The 16,865-nt window shown below is 49.3% G+C and overlaps 1 protein-coding gene across 3 annotated transcripts in view; it reads right to left on the bottom strand.

Annotated features, from left to right (window-relative positions):
• Positions 1–250: 250 nt before the first annotated feature.
• Positions 251–16,865, bottom strand: part of iqgap3 (IQ motif containing GTPase activating protein 3) — a 19,880-nt gene continuing 3,265 nt past the window's right edge. For all 3 annotated transcript variants that reach the window (XM_087848622.1, XM_087848620.1, XM_087848621.1), the window contains exons 5-38: positions 16,754–16,830; positions 16,395–16,462; positions 16,097–16,210; positions 15,818–15,996; positions 15,669–15,747; positions 15,422–15,585; positions 15,256–15,343; positions 15,004–15,167; positions 12,246–12,406; positions 12,052–12,167; positions 11,771–11,934; positions 11,418–11,508; positions 10,911–11,078; positions 10,664–10,806; positions 10,375–10,545; positions 10,200–10,283; positions 10,041–10,112; positions 8,211–8,280; positions 7,918–8,126; positions 7,679–7,831; positions 7,315–7,478; positions 7,010–7,234; positions 6,407–6,547; positions 6,249–6,333; positions 5,639–5,871; positions 5,437–5,569; positions 5,248–5,350; positions 5,049–5,178; positions 4,850–4,937; positions 2,036–2,248; positions 1,707–1,867; positions 987–1,112; positions 807–915; positions 251–675 (exon numbers count right to left, since the gene is read on the bottom strand). In XM_087848622.1, coding sequence (XP_087704748.1) covers positions 562–675; positions 807–915; positions 987–1,112; positions 1,707–1,867; positions 2,036–2,248; positions 4,850–4,937; positions 5,049–5,178; positions 5,248–5,350; positions 5,437–5,569; positions 5,639–5,871; positions 6,249–6,333; positions 6,407–6,547; positions 7,010–7,234; positions 7,315–7,478; positions 7,679–7,831; positions 7,918–8,126; positions 8,211–8,280; positions 10,041–10,112; positions 10,200–10,283; positions 10,375–10,545; positions 10,664–10,806; positions 10,911–11,078; positions 11,418–11,508; positions 11,771–11,934; positions 12,052–12,167; positions 12,246–12,406; positions 15,004–15,167; positions 15,256–15,343; positions 15,422–15,585; positions 15,669–15,747; positions 15,818–15,996; positions 16,097–16,210; positions 16,395–16,462; positions 16,754–16,830 — 4,560 coding nt within the window. In that variant the 3' untranslated portion in view covers positions 251–561. The remainder of the gene's footprint in view (positions 676–806; positions 916–986; positions 1,113–1,706; positions 1,868–2,035; positions 2,249–4,849; positions 4,938–5,048; positions 5,179–5,247; positions 5,351–5,436; positions 5,570–5,638; positions 5,872–6,248; positions 6,334–6,406; positions 6,548–7,009; positions 7,235–7,314; positions 7,479–7,678; positions 7,832–7,917; positions 8,127–8,210; positions 8,281–10,040; positions 10,113–10,199; positions 10,284–10,374; positions 10,546–10,663; positions 10,807–10,910; positions 11,079–11,417; positions 11,509–11,770; positions 11,935–12,051; positions 12,168–12,245; positions 12,407–15,003; positions 15,168–15,255; positions 15,344–15,421; positions 15,586–15,668; positions 15,748–15,817; positions 15,997–16,096; positions 16,211–16,394; positions 16,463–16,753; positions 16,831–16,865) is intronic.

Here is a 16,865-nt window from a genome sequence, read left to right as displayed (position 1 = left end):
AAGATCAGTGCAGCTAAACATTACAACCAGACATCAGTGACCAATGAGCCACTACGGAGTCCTGAAAGGGTCAAACCTTTCAAAAGCAGACAGCGTAGTGTAGTTCGAGTCCTGAGAAACAAACCAAGACAAACACTGACGTGTCACTCCTCCAAATTAAACTGAAGCACACATGTTCCCAAACAAAGAGAGACACTAGGGTAAGATGCCTCACTCTGCACCGCATCCAAATACTGTAGTGAGATATTAAAACAGGTGTAGGGAGAGGACGTCCCATGAAAGTGTTACAGACAGCGAGACAGACGACTCACTCTGATTAGTATCATATAAACATGCATAAAAATATCACGTGAAATAACAAAGAATCACTTTAGTTGAATCTTACGGACATAAAAACAAAGACGGCGCTGCAGACAGAGCACTAACTCAGTGATGACAGCACAGACAGGAGTGTATAAGGACGCCCCACTGAGCGAGATATATTTGGTATAAAACGCCGTTCAGTTTCCTGATTACAGACGGGAGCGTGAGCCTCGCCGCAGAAGCCGAGTGCCGCTCCTCTCACTTCTTGAAGAACTTCTTGTTGAGGAGGAAGATGAGGAGGTTCACATTGACTTTGGCCTTACTGAACATCTTCATCACAGCCACCCCCTCATACTGCAGCTGCAGCAGGTCCTAACACACACACACACACACACACACACACACACATGCACACACACACACATGCATGCACACACACACACACACGTTAAACTCGTATCACCTGGTTCATGTGGCCCGGCTCGCCGTGGCCTCGGTCCTACCTGGTATTTGAGCAGGAACTCCTCCATCTCCACGCCGAGGAATCGAGCTTTTACTTTGAAACTTCCTCTCTCAGGCCCGGCAGCAATCTCAAACATGACGTTCTTAAACCTGGAAACAGAGATCGTGAGCGTGCGTCCTCGCTGCGCGTCATACGTGTGCTGTCTGTGCGTTCCACTTACTGCGTGACTGGCAGGTCCTCGATCTCCAGCAGAACGCCCTTCTCGTGCAGCCGGGTGGCGCTGTAGCTCAGAGCAGGAAGCTTGTTCCTCCCTTTGCCGTCTGCCGCCTTCTGATTGGTCGATTTGCTGCAAGAAAAAGCCAATCAGTGATGGACCTCGCTGACAGCCTCGCGACGTGCACCTTCGGGACACACGCGGTCGAAGCTCCTCTTTCCTGTTTCAGGAGCTGTTGGTGGATATTTAAGGTCAGCTGATGGCAGGTCGGCGTGGATGCCGGCTCGTGACGCCAACGCTCTTGGTGATGTTTGAACTTTTCATGCAAACATTCAGCTCGTACCTCAGCGAGCTTCTCCTCACTCAGATTTCAAACGCACGGTTTAAAGCTCTCGTATTCTGGCGCCTCTGATAGCGCTTCCTGTACCCGGGGCTCGTGGTCGACCTCGGCTCACCTGTTCCCGAATGACTTAATTTGTTGTACTTTAGTTTATCCCTTGTGTTGTTGATTGTGTGACAAACGTTTGTTCGTCCCGCCCCAAAACCGACCTGGTTCACACCACAGCCGTGTGATGTCACCACAGCCCCGCCCCATCGCCGTTCATTGCTGCGGTACTTCTAAACGCTTGGCGCGGCCATGTCCGAGAACAGGAAGTTATATCTGATGCTAATGGCCTGAGATGAGGAAAACTCGGTCGTTACCCAAAAACACCTGCTTGTGCATACCTGGCGGTGAGGTTGTCCAGACAGGAAGTGATGTAATGCCTGTAATAGTCCACCTGCTCACTGTGGAAGCTGCTCTTAGCCTGCAGGCTGCTGAGAGTCTGATGGAGCTTCAGGAGCTCCGCCCCTCTGCGCTGGCGGTGGAGACGTTGCTGACGGATGTCCTGGTGGGGAAACGTGCAGCGACATAGTCAGGGACGTGCAGGCAACAGGCCACTGGTGCATTCTGGGTAAAACAGTTTGCACACGTGCAGAGGAGGGCGGGAGCTTGCAGGCAGGATGTAGTGAAGGAGGACCCTGGAATAGGAGGAGATGGAGGCAGGTCTCGTTACCTTGGCGATCATCTGCAGGATCTGGTTCTCGCTGTCTGGCGGTTTCAGGGTGCCGAGTCCCTCCAGATGACGAAGACTCCTCAGGATCTTCCTCTTCTTCTCCTCCAGGGTCAGGTTGCCATTGGCGACCAGCGACTGGTTCCGCTTCATCTTCTCAGGAGTCCGAGCATCCTGCTGGGCGCGGCGCTGCATCAGCCAATCGTGACACACTTCCTGTTTGAAGAGATCAGATGACATCATTAGAGACGGGCCGATCCGATATTATGTATCGGTCCGATACTGACCTAAAATACTGGATCGGATACCGGAGAGAAATAAAAAATGAAATTGATCCATTAAATGTCACAAAACTACGACACGGCGTAACTCGGCTCATAACCGTAGCAGTCGGAGCAGTGTGGTCACGTGATAGAGCGCCGTGGCGTGCAAAACTTCTCGGCAGTCTGGTTGAAAGAGGAAACCAGCGGCTGAACAACAGCAGCACGTTTAAGCTTGATCAGCTGTTGTTAGAAGTTATTTAATATTATTTCTACACCAGGATCTTTTTCTACAGCTGACGTAACTGTGCAGGGGCGGATCTAGCAAAGTGTAGCCAGGGGGGCCGATAGGGCATGAACAGGGAAAAGGGGGCACAAAGACAAACTTTTCTTTCTTATCCTCATTTAAAATGTCGAGCTTTTATTAAATAATTATCTGAATCTTACACCCAAAGTTTTAATCTGATGTAAATGTATAGAAGTCCATTACTGTATATAGTAACTGTTAAGTCTAATATACCCTAGTAAGCTGTAGTACTTTTTCCTTTGGGAACCATCTGTGCAGTTTAATTTTATTTTTTCTTTTACACATGCATTAAATTTAGGTTGATTGCGTCGTTTAAGCATCATGAGGTGGAGGGTGGGGGGTTCTAGAGCAGGGCAATATGACCAAAAATATTTATCACCATATACTTCTGAAAATCTGCAATAACGATATAATTGACACGAGACAAAATACTTTACAACTCCACAACTTTATTAGTGCAAAAAAAACATCAATGTATTTTCACTTAAACAAGCAGCTGTTTTTTATCTGCATTAAAGTTAAATAAATAATTAACAGTACAAATGCAAATTCCTCGCTGACAGTTTAACCAAAAGGCATTTCCAGTGGAAACTGGCCGACATATCCTCAGCATAACCATGTGTAACATCCACAACACTTAAAAAGAGGTCATACACACACAATACGGTAACATTATGTTGAAGCACAGTACGTATCACTCCGCGAGGCTCCGCCTACGATAGCCGTAATGCTCCGACAATCCATCAAGCGGTGCGGCTTCGTAGCTTAGCAAAGTCGTACTGAAACATTTGACAGATTTTCGAGCGCCGTGCACATAAAATCGTCTCGAGGTCAGTAAACACAACCAGAGTTCATACATAAGGCACACGGGATTATAAGGGGCTCTGTCGACTTTCAGGAAAATCAAAGGATTGATTTTAAGTGCGCCGTATTTTCCAAACAACACGGTAATAACGACGGCCCGCTAGCATGCGCTACCAAAAATAGTGCTTTGTTGTGTATCTGACGGACGAACGCTAAACCAGTTCCACCAGTGAAGCTGTCACGGCTGGCGGGGTGAGCCGTGTGGTGTGGAGGGAAAGGAGGACCCAAAATGCAGACAGCGACTGGTGATTCGAGTGAGGGTTTATTCACAAGTGGTGGAGTGGCAAAAACAGGCAGTGAGGGGAGAGAATTTACAGTGCACAAATAACAGAACTGAGGGCAGGACAGAACATAAACCTAAACTGGGTGAGCTAAATAACAAACCTGATATCATACGAATGGGGTGGGAGGCAGAGAGACGCAGACGAGGAACAGGACACCATGAAACACAGACGAGCCGACAACGAACACAGACCGACACCCACTATATATACACACACGGTAATCCGGTAATGGCAGACAGGCGGGGACACAGCTGGAACTAATGGACATAACGAGACACAACCCTACAAAGTAAAACAGGAAACACACAGACTGTTTTACATAACAACACGGGGACATGAACAGAGCACCGAGGGAGACACAGGTAGGGAAAATAAACACAACCAAACACCAACAACCAATACAAAATCAGAACAAACTAGAAAAATGACAATCATCAACTTAAAGCGCTGGGTCACCGACCCAGGACCATGACAGTAGCTGCATTTTTACAAACCAGTTCAGGTTCATCGTTTCACTCAATGATCCACTTTCGCTCTTCTCGTTCTGCGTCGCCACCATGTGTGTATGTAAACAAAGGCACTGCACATGCGCGTTTTACCCATATTCTATCGCCATATTTCATTTTCCTATCGTTGCCCAACATTATACCGGTGTTACCGTGAACGGTGTGATATGACCCAGCACTACGTGGTCCCCTGTGGTTTTTTTGCTGGCAGTTTGCAGCCCTGTTAGTCAGGTTGTTTAATATTTCTGCTAAGTGCTCTTTAAAACACCAGAACAGGGAGGATGGAGGATTTAAGTTGATTAGATTGATCAGTTTTGCTGAACTATGAAATATTTTGGGTGCGGTGTGTTTCTTGCATACAGGTGTAACAGAATAACTTTAGTGTTTTGTTTTTTAAAACTAGAGTATGAACTTGTACAAAATGCAGCAATATATTAAAAAACAAAAACGTTTTATTGATTATAAACACACTATATCGGATTCATGTCGGTATCGACAGATCAAATATCGGTCATGAAAGTGGTATCGTGCCATCTCTAGACATCAAGACTGCAGCGGGTGCCAGTCACCAACCAACCTATTAGTGCGAGTTTTACCTGGTCGCGTGACGGTGTCGTCCTCAGGATGTCACGCAGAGAGTCACCTGACTGCGTCCTGATGACATCGATGATCAGCTGCTTGGTGCTGGAAAAAACAAACAAACAAACAAATATTTTCTGTGAACACCGGGTTCTTCTTTATATTCAGGTAAACTCTGACAGACACTGAGCAGGTGAGGCTTAGAGGCGGGGTTACCTGAGCAGGAGTCCTCTGGCGTCCGGTTTGTCGTTGGCGTCGTCGAAGATGTCAAACTTGTTGGTCAGGGTCAGAGAGACCTCCATCTTGCTACTCTGAGCGTCTGATCCCGGATCAGCTGCGGACTCACCTGGAGGACAGAAAACAGTCAGACTCGGCTCAGACCGGATGGCGACGGCGGAGCATCGGTTGGCTGTACCGGTGAGTTCCTGCAGGCCGGGAACCGGACCGAGATCCTTCAGGATCAGGCCGAGGGGGTCTGAGGGGTCCGGGCACAAAACCTCCTGATGCTCCAGCAGCAGCTGCAGAGAGACGTGAGGGTTTATGTAGACCAGGTACAGGTGCGCGTGCAGCAAAAAGATGACAGCTGGAGGCGGAGCTTCCTGACCTTGTGCGTGTTGAGCAGCTCGCTCACAGAGATGTAGATCACGGGTCTGTTCACGATCAGCAGCTCCGAGTACTCGTCCATGCTGAATCTGTCCTCCGGCTCAGGAACGTCGCAGACGGACTGCAGGAACCTCCTGAGACACACAACACCGTCAGAACCTCCACCTCCCCTCCACCTCAGAGCGAGGTCACCTGAAACCCACCTGAACCTGCTGTGGGTCTGGCTGATGTACTGGTTCAGTGCTGTGATGTGGTAGCCGCCTCCATGGAAGTGTTTGTTGGCAGCGGCGTGCTGCAGCACGCGGGCAATGGAGCCCAAGATGTGGCGCTGTCCGGGCTGCAGAGCAGAGCCGGCCGAACGGTCCACCACGTCGAATCCGTCCGGGGCCACGACGGCCGGGTTCATGTAGCGGTAGTAGACAAGGTTACCCACGATCTGCGGGGAGAAGGGCAGGCTCGGCGTTAGCGGTTCAATTCAGGTCACGGCGTCAGAGCCACGTGGTTCTGACTTCAAGGCCCGCCGCCGTACAGAGACCAAGCTTTACGTCAAGCAACCAATCAAGTCTCAGCTCCGACCTGCAAGCTGTGATTTCTGCAGACCTCCAAATCTGCTGATCACACATCCTCCATCATCATGCTCACCTGAGCACACCTGAGCGGTATGCAACTCCAGGCCTGCAGGTTTCAGATGCGTCCTTGCTCCAGCACAGCTGCTTTAAATGACTAAACGACCTCCTCTACATGTCTCGAGTTCTCCGGACGCCTGGTAATGAACTAATCATGTGATTCAGGTGTGTTGATCTGTGTTCTTACCTTGTAGAGCTCGTCCTCACCGGCTTCAGGAAACTTTGCCTTCAGGGCGTCTCTGAGGACCTTGGCGGTGTAACGCAGACCATACCTGCGACAACACAGACGACCGTTTAGCAAAGAAGAGACTGGTGACGCGGCGTGCAGCAGCGGCAGAGACGTACGGCAGCTTGTGGAGGCTGGCGGTGATGGCTTTGAGGACTCTGTCCGTCAGGTTCTTCAGGTTGATGATGGAGATGTCGATGCGTCGCTGGACTTCAGGCTGAGCCAGAGCGTCTTCGGGAGAAACCTCATAGGGCAGCGAGCTGGGTGAGACAGGTGAGACGCACAATACAGGTGAGACGCGCAACGCAGGAGCGACGCGCAGCGCAGGAGCGACGCGCAACGCAGCAGAGACGAGCAGCGCAGCAGAGACGAGCAGCGCAGGAGCGACGAGCAGCGCAGCAGAGACGAGCAGCGCAGCAGAGACGAGCAGCGCAGGAGCGACGAGCAGCGCAGGAGCGACGCGCAACGCAGCAGAGACGAGCAGCGCAGCAGAGACGAGCAACGCAGGAGCGACGAGCAGCGCAGCAGAGACGAGCAGCGCAGCAGAGACGAGCAGCGCAGCAGAGACGAGCAGCGCAGCAGAGACGAGCAGCGCAGCAGAGACGAGCAGCGCAGCAGAGACGAGCAGCGCAGCAGAGACGAGCAGCGCAGCAGAGACGAGCAGCGCAGCAGAGACGAGCAGCGCAGCAGAGACGAGCAGCGCAGCAGAGGCGCGCTCTGACCTCTTGTGTCCGGTCTGCGTCTCGGTCTGGTTGATCCAGGTCTTGTAGACATCCACGGGATCGGTCCTGATGCTGAGCGTGCGGTCCTGCAGGACGTCCTGTAGAGCTGGACCCAGCACCTCGCGCAGGGCGTTTTGACCACGAGCGTGGCGGTAGAAGTTTACCAACATCCTGATGACGGTGGGGTTTCCTGTGATCACGTCCTGGGGCTGCTCCACCTTCAGCCTGACATCACACACACGCACACAGGTAAGCAGTGACAACACGTGACTGCTCAGACGCAGGTGCAGTGACATCATCGTTACCTGATCTCGTAGCGGAGCGCCTCTGTGAAGAGCTGCAGCAGCAGGAAGGCCTCGCGGCGGTCGGAGCCATAGTTAAACAGACTGAACACCACCATCTCCATGAAGGAGGTGGAGCGACTCTGAGGCATCAGGAAGATCAGCTGAGCCAGGTACAGGGGCTGCGTCTGCCACACACACACACACACACACACAGACACACACACACACAATGCATCGTCTGTTCCACTTGCAGTTGCACACTATCACCACCAGGTGGAGCCCCTGCCTTGTTGGTGAAGCAGAGATGTCAGGCAGGTACAGTGATGTGATGGCCCTGCTGAGGTCAGCCTGAGGTGAGCGAGCCGCGGGCAGGTGTGCGTCTTACCTGCAGCAGGTAGAAGAGGTGCTGGTAGGCCTCCAGTCTCTCCCTCCTGTCTCGGCTCAGAGCCTTCAGGCCTTTACTCCTCTCCACATCCATCATGTCTGACAGCTGCTCCTTGTTCTTCTTCGTTAGTTTCTTACAGTGAGACACCACTTCCTGTTCACAGACGGCGCTTTGTTAACGAGGACAACAAGGAGCCAATCGGTGTGTGTGCGTGGCGAGCTGAGGGGGCGGGGCCGTACCTGCAGCGTAGCACGGTTGCGGACCAGCAGCCCGATCTTCAGGTCCATCAGGTCCAGGTCGGCCTCCAGCTGTCGGTTGAAGCGAATGCTTCTCACCACCTCCTCCCTCAGACGCAGCAGCTCCGCCTCCTCTCTGATGTCACCATCCCCGAGGTCGAGGAGGTGAACGAACTTCCTGACCACAGATAGAGGGGGAGTGGCCGAGTGCACTAAAACAGGTGAGGGGGAAGAGGTCTTATTAATGAGTCACCGATGACACGGCAGCCTGACCAATCAGAGGCATCTGAACTCACCGAGCATCCTGTACTGCTCGCGAGCTCGGTTAGCTCTGAAGAAGGCCTGGATCTTTACGACGGCGCCCACCTGTGGACACAAACCGTTACTGTGGAAACAGGAGATGGTGTCTGACGGGCTGACACAGGTGTACACGCTGGCCTGCATCAGGACCTCACAGGTGGATCTTGATGACCGAGATGCTGAGAGTATCTGAGTCCATGAGTCATGTGACATCAGCAGAACTCACGTCACTATAAACTAGGATGTAACTATCCTGAATATTGATTACAAGTTGTTCATCCATCATCAGAGACTAGAGACAATATCACCTGGGTTATTGATCAAACAGAAACAGGACAACGTCAGAAAGGTTTTGCACATAATGAGGCAGATAAACAAAAATTAGAGACCTTAGTGTTAAGTTTAGATGCTGAGAAGGCGTTCGGTTCAGTGAGGTGGTCCTTTTATATCAGGTGCTTGAGAATTTTGGTTTTGATAAATCTGTAATTGATATTATTTCAGGGCTACACAATAAACCAACAGCTAAAATCAAACTCAATGGAGGCCTCACTGAACCATTTATGTTGGAGCGCGGGACTCGACAGGGCTGCAGTATTTCACCGCTGCACCATTAAGTCAGTGGATCAGGCAGAGACGTAACTGGAGGAAGAACAGCAGGAGGGGAACAGAAATTAGCATTATTCGCTGACGACTTACGATTAACAATATCCTCACAGGCCCCCAAACCATGGAAATGCTATCAGAGTTTAAGGTTAATGTAAGAAAACGCAAGTATTAACTTTAAACTATGAGCCAACAGTTGTAGTTAAGAATCGCTATAAATGGAAGTGAGATGCAGATAGCATCAGGTACCTACAGGTGGTAACACATCGTTCAATGCCAACTACGCCGCGCTAAACGAATCTCTACAGTCAGACAAAGATGGAGTACCGTTCTGTTTCTGGACCTGCACTCCAGGATCGAATCAGAGTAAATATTCTTCCCCGACGCTGTGTTTGTTTCAGTCTTTACTGATTCCCGTACCACAAACTGTGTGGTGATGTTCCCAAAACACATCTGGAACGGTTAAATATAAACGCCCCAACTAAAGAAAGAAAACGGAGGTCGTGGGCTTCCCTGTCTACGAGAATATTACAGCTCAGCTAAGACCACTGATGTCTCTGTTGATTACACCGCCGGATGGAAAGATGTTGAGGGAACAATAGTTAAAGCAAAACCAGCTTTAATATCGGACATAAAGTTACAGAATAAAATACACATGGCAGACGAACCCATACGACAAATAATGACATCTGCTCTGAGAGACGTAATCAGAATTTGCAGTTTGGAAAATGCCTCCAAGGTTTTAAGATGGTGAGCATGTGATTCAGATTTTACCCCGAATCAGTACAGTATTCATAATAATAATATTATTATTATATAATTTAATAATATTTTATATTATAATTATAATAATCAGTAACAGATTCAAGAGGATTTCAAAAGCTATAACTAAATATTATTCATCTGCCCACAAGGGGGCGTGAAAAGCTTTGAAAGGAGTGAACATGATTTAGGCTCAGACGACTTCTTTAGAGATCTGCAGTCAGAAATTATTTTAATCAAATCATTTTTATGAACCATGATTTTCTTTACGTTGAAGCCCTGAGTTGAACTCCCATTTCAATATTAAGATGCTGACGTACCCACCCGAGGTTTCCCGTCTTTCGTTCTCAATTACAAGTTTAAAAAAGCAAAGAGTGTAAAAAGTCAAACTACTGTTATGTTCACGTGCTTTCAATAAAACAACAACGTTAACAAAAACAACAACAACAACAACAACTCACGTTACGTCTGAAGAAACTCAGCCGAGCGCAGTATCGTCTCCTCGCCAACCACATCCTCGCAAACGCCTGGATCTGTTCACACAAGCAGACGTAAATAATCAGGTGAGCTGCACCTGCTAATCTAATCTCAGTCACATGATTGGGAACAGCAGCTGTTACCTTGACGACAGCTCTCCAGTTCATGTAGAGGAACTGCAGGCGCCGTCTGTAGACCCTCTGCTCGACGAACCTCCTCCAGTGAGACTGAACACAGAGCAGAGCACACCTGTGACACACCTGTGACACACCTATAGCTCCCAGACGAGCCTCAGCTCTGCAGGGGGCTCACGCTCACCTGGATGACAATGACGGCGGCCGTCTGATTCATCAGGAAGTGACGTCGCGCCGCCATCCGCCATCTGATCAGGAAGCCTCGACAGAGCGCCTGCAGGTGAACGACGAGGGCCTCGCTGTTCCGCCACAGCACGCCGCGACTGTACTGGGCCGAAACGCTGCCGACCACTTCCTGCAGGGGGGAAAGTGGCGCAGCAAGCTTGTAGCCAATCGCAGATCAAACTTTCCAAGCACAGAAACAGTGTTCTGGTTTGACGAGGAAGTGAGCAGGTAAGCCTCAGGTGTCTCACCTGTATGTCGTGGCGATCCAAGAAGACGCTGTTGTGCACGAAGCCGGGGGGCCGCTCCCAGCCGCCCTGCAGTCTGCTCAGGTGGAAGAAATAAACGGAGCCGTCCTGCAGGCGGACGCGAACCCACTGACTGCGGTTATCTCCTGAACACACACACACACACAGGTCACACGCACACACACGTGATTCTCTCAGTGTGTGTGTGTGTGTGTGTCTGTGTGTGTGTCTGTGTGTGTGCGTGCCTCACCTGTGCGTGTGCGGCGTGCCATCAGGGCGCTCAGCTCTCTCTGATAGTCTGCAGCACAGTCAGGTAGAACTCCGTGAAGCTCCGCCTCCGGCAGAGACAGCACCCGCAGCGTCTGCTTCGCCCTGTTCTCCTTTACGGCCTGATTCACCGCGGCAACGGACAGACACACTGACGGACACACAATCAATAATCAACACACGGATCAATAATCAACACGCTGACGGGAAGTTCTGTCCTTTAGTCGTTTCTTCTTGTGCAACTCGGAGCGATGTTCACACCTGTCTCCTGGCACACCTTCAGTGAGGTCACTGCTGACAGCTAACAGGTAAGAGGAAGACGCTTCGCTCTCACAACCTTCCTCCGTCTGACACAAAGCGCCGCAGGTGCGTCGCAATGATCACAGATATCATCAAACACAAACGACGGCGGTCCAGCCTCTGATCTTTCTAACCCACATGCTTAAAAACTGAACAGGTGTGGTTACAGGTAAATGACTCTGTGACTCACACTTTAGAGCTCTCTGACTCTGCTGATTGGCCGTCCTCACAGCCTCCTGGATATCAGCCAACCACAGCTCGGCTCCCGGGTCTCTGCTCACCTGGTTGGACAGGAGGGGGACATGTGACTGAAAGTTTAAACCTCACCTGGATTCTACCTCCAGAGGGTCACGATAAAGACTAAAGTCAGTTTCTGAGGGACTGTTGAGGTGATGGCTCGGTTACCTGTGCAGTCACACCTGTGCAGTCACACCTGTGCAGTCACACCTGTGCAGTCACACCTGAGCAGTCACACCTGTGCAGTCACACCTGTGCAGTCACACCTGTGCAGTCACACCTGTGCAGTCACACCTGTGCAGTCACCTGAGCTTTGATCTGCCTGGCTTGGCTCAGCAGGGTCAGGTACTTGCAGGCATTGGCAGGTGAAACCTCGTCCACGCCGCAGGAGGGCAGCAACAGGGCGGAGATAAGCCGCCGAGGGTCTCCGCTCATCACGGCCTTGTTTATTAGGCCAACAGCCAGGAGCTCTGAGGGTGACAGGGGTCAGAGGTCGCAGGGTCAGCTCAACAGAATTCAAAGAAGTTAATGTTTGTTGTTTATAATGACATCATCGTGTTTGTAACGATGTCATCGCGTTGTCGTACGCTGTTGTTCGTCCTGCGCCAAGCCGTTCACAGCGGCGATTCCTTCCTGCAGCTGGTTCCAGGTAAGCAGGTCTCGGCCCACTTGTTGTTTCACACCAGCCAGAGTCTCAAAGTACCTGTGCGACAGTGACATCATCAGGGACGTCATCATCAACAGTGACATCATCAACAGGTAAATGGGTAAGAGGCGGTACCTGTCGAGCAGCGCGGGCTCTACATCAGAGAGCCCTGCAGACGAACTGACCAATGAGGAGCTGAACTGCTGTAGGTGTCCCGCCTCCAGACCCTGATTGATGAGAACAACGGCTGACAGCATCTCCACGGCAACAAAGAGCTCCTCCTCCTGCAGTTCTCCCTGGAGGAGACAACAGGAAGTGCCAGCTGAATGACAGTGACGCCAGGGGCGGAGCTAGAGGAGTTTTCTTAGGGTGGCAAAATCAAGGCTTTTTTCAAACACACATGCAGGTGGTTACATGTGGTTAAAATGATTCAAATGCAGTAAGCATTCACATTTGTCATAGAAATATAGTCCATAACTTAACTGTTTTCTGTAGCCCCCATAATTAAACACTTTAGTGACATAAAACATGTGATGTTATGTACTGTATAGTAGAGGTGGGAATCACCATACATCCCACGATACGATATTATCACAATACTTAACGCACGATACGATATTATTGCAATTTTTTAAAATATTTTGCGATATTCAGATTCTGTACATAAAGGTAAACTTTATCAATATTCATTTTCTCTAATATCAAAGTCTCACACTCAGTCTTTCTCTCATTTCAGTTTGATTGTTGACAAACTGAACGGTTTGTATTACAGTCTAGTCCAACTTGACTGAATCAACCATCTGGTACAATTATAGCTATTCTGAACTATGCAGTTTATGAAAACTATGCAGCCCCTTCAGCAACTGAAGAATTTGAAAGTAAATTAAAACAAAATATAATTTTACATTAAATAAAAAAGTTTTAAACTTAATTAAAATAAAACATGTCTTAAATTAAAATAAGTAAACTGTCATGTTTATTGCTGCCAAAAACAAGTTAAACACATTTGGACAGTGAAGGAATGTCAGGATTCTTGCTCAGAAAAAGGATCAACATGCTCTGAAGTCAGAGCACAAAAACCTTTTTGTAACAAAATATCGATTTCTGCTGTCCCTGTATCCATACATTATTAGCAAACAAAGTATCACCATGCTACACAGTATCCATTTTCCCCACCCCTACTGTATAGCCTGTATAATAAATATGTAGCCCAGTAAGTATACAATCAGAAAGCTACACAACATGGGGCGCTTCATTTACAAACACAAGTCTACCTTAAGTTTCACTGTTTATTGTTAGAAAAAAGGTAAAATCGTTACAGCTTAAATTACAAAATGTCAGAAATCTGCACTGCAAACATCTGAACCTAATCTTTCATGATTTGTTGTATTAACCCTCTGAGGCCCAAAATATAACCGCTCATTTTTGACTTCTTTTGATTTCACGTTTGTATTTCACCTTCAAATTGTGTCATTTTATTTTCCCCTTCTTGTTTGGTTTCTTTCTTTTCAGCTTAACCTCACGTGTCTGAATTTAGTTGTTTTTTCATTGACATACTGTGTTAACACAACTGATCTGAAATCACACAAACTTCAGATCCTAGTAGTATTTTTTTACTGTAAACAAACAGACATGTTGAGTAAATTATTTTTATAGCTTGAAATGTAAATTTAAATTGTACATTTTGAAAACTTATGCACACATTTTGTAAACTTATACAACTATTTATTTTTATTATCTTGTACAACCATTTAAAAATATTACTAAAACTAAAATGGGAGAACAATCAGGTGTCGCAATAAGATGCCCCACAAATGATGTGTGACAGTAAAAATAAAAGTTTGTCCACCACAAGACAGGAAACAGCGCAGGGACAAACCTGCAGGCCTGACAACAGGTGTATCACTCTGCTGGTTTTCTACCTGGTTACAGTGTTTACACTGCAAATGTGCCTGTGTGACATTCATTAGTGCCCTCACTGACACACAACACAACGACTACACAACACACTAACTACACAAGACAACACAACACACTAACTACACACTCCACACTAAACGTCACAAATCTCCCACGTCTAAAAACTCTCTCTCTCGCTCGCTCTGTCTCGCTGCCGTCACTCCCAAAACTTTCCCCTCTGCCTAAACAACCAAATCCCACGTCTTGACTTTTTATTTTTTAAATTGGTGGACATGGTGCATTTTTCCACCAATAGGAAAGAAGTGTCTTTTTTCTCCTTTCTTTACTGTTTTCGTGCTGTCCTTAGAAAACGCTTTAAAAAAAACACGTGACAACAGTATTTAGAAACAAGCATGGCTTATATATATAAATATTTTTATCATAACTCTGGATTTACTGGCCTGTAATTAAAATCTAAAAACTTTGAAGTCCAAACTTCAACACAGGCTGAAAGACTCAGCGTGGCTGCAGCTTGTTGCGGTGTCATCTTAAATCAGTCGTGTGATCTGGAGGTGCAGCGTGTCCGTGGACCCCAGAGGGTTAATAACTCTCACCTCCCTCCAGAGTGCAACATCCAACCACCTGTGTGAAATCTGAAATTCCCGTGGTGTTGTTTAAAATGTGCTCTGGCACGATCATGAGCATCGCTTGCTACTGAAAACAAGAAAAAAGCCGTCCTGCTGTGGGCTGAACCATTTGTTACTGGTGCACGGGGGGGGGGGCACTCTGCAATATATTCAGTTTTAGCATTTATACTCACTGCTGACTGTAACTACGCTCAAACTGTTCATGCTGTCTTATGTTAATAAACAACGCTGTCATATGGAAAACTGGGGTGGCACCCCCACCCGAAGCCACCCTTCTAGATCCGCCCCTGAGTGACGCTGTCACTCATCTCCAGGTAAACCCGGTGCTCCACCTGTGCCGTGGTTACCTGTGCCGTCTGCCTCTGCAGCAGCTGCAGCTCTCGGTGATAAAATTTCGCCGCAAACGGAAACACTTCAGGCAGCTGGAGGTCAGAGGTCATCAGGCAGCTGACGGTGCGTCTGGGGTCATTTCCACGCAGTGCCGCATTAACGCTCTGGAGGGCCGCCACCACTGAAACACACAAACACACACACATACTGAGGCGAGGTCAGAGGTCAAAAGGTGAGCCTGGTTCGAACATGGGAAGAAAATGGCGTACTGTTTCGCGTGCTCTGAGCTTCCTGGTTGGCAGCGGTGACGCCTTCCTGCAGCTCTTCATGCTCCAGAGGATCCACAGAGCCCTGATTCTGGGGTCAGAGGTCACAGAGAGGTCAGAGGTCACAGAGAGGTCAGAAAGAGGTCAGGGGCCGCACTTGTTAGTTTACCTGGGCCTTCTGCTGGCGGTCTGCGGTCAGCTGATCCAGGTACCAGGGCCCATTGTCAGTACGGAGGCCCCTGAGGGCCAAACACGGCAGCTGGAGTGCCGACAGCAGAGCAAGCTCGTTGGCGACGTCCAGAGCCTCGTCGACCTGCTCCACCGCTGCCCGCACTGACGCCCACAGTGACATAATCGTTAGGTCATCAATACCTGCATTAATGCCATCAGGACAGGGGGAGGGGCTTATTTCTCACCATTGACGGCGTCGATGTGGTCCTGGATCTCCCTCTGAGTCAGATACTCCTCGTACATGTCTTTGTCCTCCGCCACAGCCTGCTGACACACACGTCAACAGTCACCTGACTGGACCGACACAAATCTCTTCGACCAATCAAAGTCTTACCCTGCCGGCGGCCCGTTCAGCCTTCCTCCTTCTCGCTTGTTGCAGCATCTCCTGGTAGACGCTCATCAGCGCCTCCTGCAGGTCAGTGAGGAGAGCAGCAGGGTTCCTCAGAGCCACCGCCGTCACACCCACATCCCCTTGGTCCACGGCCTCATTAATGGCTACCACCGCCGCGTGGACTGTTGGCAGAATACAGGGTCAGTACCCCCAGCAGCCAATCAGAGTCTGTTCCTATCCTGTAGCTCCGTCCGCTATCAGCCAATCAGAGTCTGGTCCTACCTGCAGCCTCGTCCACCGACAGCTCATTGGCCAGGATTCCTCCGATCTTGTTGAAGGCGGGCATCTGGATCCCGTATTTGTCGAGCTCCAGCTTCATGTTGTTGATCTCTTCCTCTGAACAAAGTTACAGGTCAGCAAACTTGACTGTGATTGGTCCAACAGCCAGTTCTGTAGCATCCGCCCCCGCGTTTCTTTTTTCAAACATGTTTCAAAGCTCCATCCAAACCTTCCCAGCACCAACGTCTGTGAACGTTCACTAAACCCAAACCATAACCATAGTTACCTATGTGCCGTTTACCTGTGAACTTGACTTTTCCATACAGGTCGTGAATCTGTGGAGCCAAACCGAGTCTGTACAGGTACAGGCTGCAGAGAGACGTGAGCACAGCTGAGCACAGCTGAGCACAGCTGAGCACAGCTGAGCACAGCTGAGCACAGCTGAGCACAGCTGAGCACAGCTGAGCACAGCTGAGCACAGCTGAGCACAGCTGAGCACAGCTGAGCACAGCTGAGCACAGCTGAGCACAGCTGAGCACAGCTGAGCACAGCTGAGCACAGCTGAGCACAGCTGAGCACAGCTGAGCACAGCTGAGCACAGCTGAGCACAGCTGAGCGGTGGCACAGAGGACAGGTGATCAGACGAGCCACGAGGCGTACCTGAGCGCGTGGATGCAGTACACCGCTCTCGGCATGTTCTTCTTGTCGTACACGTCGGTGGTTTCAGGATGGAAGATCTGGAAACAACAACAGGTGATCAGCCCAGCTTCAA

This window comes from Neolamprologus brichardi, chromosome 11 (assembly GCF_056152115.1).
Source record: "Neolamprologus brichardi isolate AB-2024 chromosome 11, ASM5615211v1, whole genome shotgun sequence".
Classification (NCBI taxonomy): Eukaryota; Metazoa; Chordata; class Actinopteri; order Cichliformes; family Cichlidae; genus Neolamprologus; species Neolamprologus brichardi.
The sequence above is the reverse complement of the archived record's forward strand: the minus strand, read 5'-3'. Positions and strand labels throughout refer to the sequence as shown.